The sequence below is a fragment of the Pinus tabuliformis genome, chromosome 7 (genome assembly GCF_031772625.1).
Source record: "Pinus tabuliformis cultivar Carrire ecotype Pingquan chromosome 7, CPIR1, whole genome shotgun sequence".
Lineage (NCBI taxonomy): Eukaryota > Viridiplantae > Streptophyta > Pinopsida > Pinales > Pinaceae > Pinus > Pinus tabuliformis.
This window is the reverse complement of record NC_142293.1, coordinates 1,211,983,939-1,211,988,481: the sequence shown is the minus strand read 5'-3', so window position 1 is coordinate 1,211,988,481 and position 4,543 is coordinate 1,211,983,939. Positions and strand designations below refer to the sequence as shown.

Here is a 4,543-nt window from a genome sequence, read left to right as displayed (position 1 = left end):
TCCGAGATTTGTGGAGGAAGATGACGTGGAGGCCCTAAATGATCCGGTTTCGGCAGAGGAGCTGGAAGGTGTACTGAAGTGGTTCAAAAAAGATAAGAGCCCTGGCCCGGATGGATGGACCATTGAGTTTTATTTAGCTTTCTATGATGTTCTGGGACAGGATCTGCTGGGCGTGGTCGAGGAGAGCAGAACTTCGGGATCCATCTATCATGCCATCAACTCTACCTTGATTGCTCTCATCCCTAAATCTGACACCCCTGAATCCTTCGATGATTACAGGTCTATCTACCTATGCAATTGCCTCTACAAAATCATCTCTAAGACTATTGCAAATCGACTTAGACCTATCCTCTCCAGATCCATAGCCCCACAACAATTCGCTTTCCTTGAATCTAGGCAGATTCATGAGGCCATTGGTCTGGCCCAAGAAGCTATACAGTCCATATGGTCCAAGCACCTTAAAGCCATCCTCCTCAAAATTGATCTCTCTAAAGCTTTCGACCGGGTCAGCTGGCTCTATATCAAAATGATCCTCATCCACCTGGGTTTTCCACATGCCTACATCTCATGGATCATGGCCTGCATATCCTCCCCTACTTTCAGCATCCTCATTAATGGCTCGGCCTCCCCCTTTTTTCATTCCGAAAGGGGGCTGAGACAGGGTTGCCCCCTATCTCCCCTGCTCTTCCTTTTGGTCATGGAAGGACTTAGCCGTCTCATGGAATCTGCTAAGAGAGCTGGAGATGTCCGGGGCCTCCGCATATCCGAGCTATGCTCACTCACTCATCTACTCTTCGTGGACGATGTTCTCATCCTTCTTGATGGCAGTGTTCGAGACTCGCGGACTTTCTCAAAGATCCTTCAACTTTTCTCTGCAGCTACAGGTATGCTTCCAAATCAAGGAAAATCTACCATCACCTGCACTCGCACTTCGGTACAGGAATCCCAGCTAGCCCTCCAGGAATTCCCCTACAATGTTCTCCCTCTGGATAGAGGTCTTAAATATTTGGGCTTCAGACTGAAGCCTACTTGTCAAAGAATAGTTGATTGGGTTTGGTTGGTTGCCAAACTGGAGAAAAGACTCTTAGGCTGGAGCTACAGATTCCTCTCTAGGGCTGGCAGATTGGTGCTCATTAAATCCGTCTTAGAGGCTACCCCGGTTTTCTGGATGGCACTTGCGTGGATACCGAGGAATATCCTAGGACGACTCCAACAGCTGTGCAACCGATACCTCTGGAATGGGAAACAGGACAAAAGAATTTTTGCTTGGATCAGCTGGAAGAAAATCACCTTGCCCAAAAAATGGGGTGGATGGGGTCTAAAAGATCTTCCTGATTTCGCTATGGCTCTTGCTGCTAAGATGGGATGGACTCTATTAACCAGTCAAAACCTATGGGCTCATGTATCCTATCACAAATACATCTGGCCCCAGAACATTATGGATTGGGCTAGATTACCATCTTGGACATCGAAGGGATGCTCATCAATCTGGAAGGCCCTGATACACTCCCTTCCCCTCATCCGAGATAACCTAGTTTGGAGAATAAATGATGGTACGCTGGGCAGGATTGGCCTGGATCCGTGGATTAATAGTGGGGGCAGACACATCCTCAACCGCGACCTCATTTCACACCTACATAACAGAGACATTCGGAATTTCGCCCATATCGCCGATCAACTGCGTACAGACATATTCTCCCAAGCGTGGAAATCGGCACAGCAGCTCGATCTCCCCCCGCAGTGGCATCAGGAATGGAGTGAATATATTCTTGCATTAACCGAATCCCATATCCGCATCAAACAAGGACCTGACGAACTTATCTGGTGTAAGGCAGACAATGGTATATACGCACCAAAGTTTGGATACAGAGCACTCATCACTCACAGAATACCTGATCCTTTGCCTTCGTGGTGGAATGTCATCTGGAAGCTAAATGCTCCACCTCGCTCCAGATTATTTTTCTGGTGCGCCCTCAAAGGCATCGTCCCCACGGGCGAACATCTTACTCGCAGATCCATCTATGGCCCTTCCTGGTGTTCATTTTGCAAGGCGGCTTCTGAGACCTCGGATCACATATTCCTCCATTGTCCGGCTGTACACACTCTTTGGAACAACATCCACTCACAACTGGGAATAGTGGGGAACTGGAGTGGGGATGATCTCTCGGGTGCATGGACAGCCTGGACCCACAGCCACCCGGGCTCCAAACTCCTAAACCTTCCCCTCGTGGCAACCTGGTTCACTTGGCTAGCGCGGAATCGAATTATATTCGAGGAACAGGCTGTAAATTGGCCCCGGACTGAAGCTACCATCATCGCCGTGTACCAAGAATTACCTGAACCTCCCCCCTCTCGATCCAGGACGATACAGGCTCAGCCCCTTATTGATAAATCGACCCCGTGGGCCTTCTTCGATGGGGCAACAAATCAAACGGGTTGTGGAGGTGGATTTATATTGCATATAAATGAGCACCACAGATACCTTGTAAAAATGGGATTCGGCAGAGGATCAAATAACTTTGCTGAGCTCTCTGCCATTCGAAACCTATTGCATTTTGCATTAACACATCAGCATACAAATCTTAACATATTTGGGGACTCAATGATGGTTGTTAATTGGATCAACAATGCCTCTATATGTCATACACACACTCTCAGCAATATATTATATGATGCTCTCACACTCAAAGCAGCATTTAATCATTTCTCTTGTTTACACATTTACAGAGAACATAACAGCGAGGCTGACAAATTATCCAAAGAGGCCTCGATACTTCCCAGAGGCGAATGGCTAATTGTGGAGCAGCAAGGGACTGAAGAACACAGGTTTTATCATAGGCCATACATAGACCAGCGAGAACAACGGGACATCAGTCCCGATAGACGACAGTAATGAACTATTTTTGTCCCAATGGGAAACTGTACATAACTATGGTTATTAGATTGTATGCAAATGGATCCTATGCGATCTCGAACAGGCTAAATCAGCCAGACACATATATGTATTTAGCTCCTTTTTGAAACATGCTCTGATACAGCACCCTGCGAGGTGGTTTTTGTATGAACATACAGCAATGCCAATGGCATCTACTATATGTAATTTTCTAAACTTAATGAAAATTACTGATTTTTCCAGAGGAAAAAGAGACAATAATATTTGACTTTTCTATTTTTGACTGCCAGTTTAAAAATAGACTTTGATCACTCCTGTTGTGATCCCAAAAATAGAAGTCCATCTATTTTTCCCAACATGACCAATCATCCATAAACAACATTTTGCAGCTCATAGACCATGATCCATATGTCTAAAAATAGACTTTGCGACATAATTTGCCTGCGGGCCCACTTAGTGAAGGTGACCCCTTTCCACTAAGCTCCATCATCTTGTTGCATTCTCAACACTTTTGAGCTCGTTTCCAATCGAAAGTGATAGAGTCATCTTTATTTCTTTCTTGACTCTTAAATCATGGAAGAGCACCAGTTTATTTATGCGTCTTAAAAATTGATTGCCCACGATCTTATAACATCCTATTAATCTTTTCTAGACCAAATCGTGAGTTTTCCCTAAAGTACATTTTAAAGCCTTGAAATTTATCTCTATTTCCTGTTAACTAAGACAAGGTCGTCGTGGTTGAACCATCTGGTTCACCTAGTTCCTCTTCCTCTCCTCCGTTTGAAAGATTGTCTGAGGAGTCTTTTCTTGAATTACCAAATGTTATAGACATTTTTGTGCCTTGCATCACTGAGCATGAAATGTCAATAAATAAGGGATCCAAAGTCCCTAAACATGTTGTTCCTACCCCTAGAGGAACAAGGCCAGCAAACCACAACAGTTTACAAAAGTTCTCCACCTGAAAACACTCAAAACAAGGCAATTCTGGATCATGTTAACTGCTCCACTGAGCATCTGCGCTGAATGTCAAGTGCTCCACTGTCTACCTGCGCTGAATGTCAACTGCAAAGAAGGCTACCTGCGCTGAGCGTAACTGGACAAGTGGCAGACTCATTTCTCAAGGTGTCAATGCCCAGGAAGCTTCCAAAATGACACTTGGATCAGGGAATTCGACTGGTGATGAGTAAGAGGTTCCAAATCTCCAAGTGGAAGCAAGAACCTCCAAGTGGACTCAAGAACTGAAGTGGGAGAGGACACTAGTCAGCTCCATGCAAGCCTCAAGCTGACTCATCCTTTCTCCAAAACTCCTATATATAGAGCTCTCTCATGAGGTCTAGGGAGGCTGGAATATTGTAATTGCAAAGAATTGCTGTTGGATTGTGGTTAGATCATTGGGTGCTTATGCTTTGAAAGGGGCTGAAGAAGGAATTCCATTCTGCTGGGAAGGAGATGCTGGGTTGGAACCTTATGGGTTGTATCTCTTCCTGAACCTTGTTTATCAATCAATAAAGCTTCTTGGTTCTTTCCTATATGCTGGTGTTTATTGTATGATTTGCATTAGTGTATTTGATTTACTTCTAATCCTGAATCATTTATGAATATGTATATTTGCCTTTGTATTGTGTCCTTCTCTTGCTGCATGTAGCTGTT

The 4,543-nt window shown here is 44.8% G+C and overlaps 1 protein-coding gene across 1 annotated transcript; it reads left to right on the top strand.

The window, feature by feature from the left end:
• The first annotated feature begins 697 nt into the window (after positions 1 to 697).
• On the top strand, positions 698 to 2,893 carry LOC149251770 (uncharacterized). The gene has a single exon (XM_089453986.1). It carries the CDS (start codon positions 698 to 700, stop codon positions 2,891 to 2,893), a length of 2,196 nt encoding a protein of 731 aa, XP_089310112.1.
• The last annotated feature ends 1,650 nt before the right edge of the window (positions 2,894 to 4,543 follow it).

Coding starts and splice junctions, on each gene's coding strand:
- LOC149251770 (XM_089453986.1), top strand. CDS start 698: ATGGAAGGACTTAGCCGTCTCATGGAATCTGCTAAGAGAGCTGGAGAT.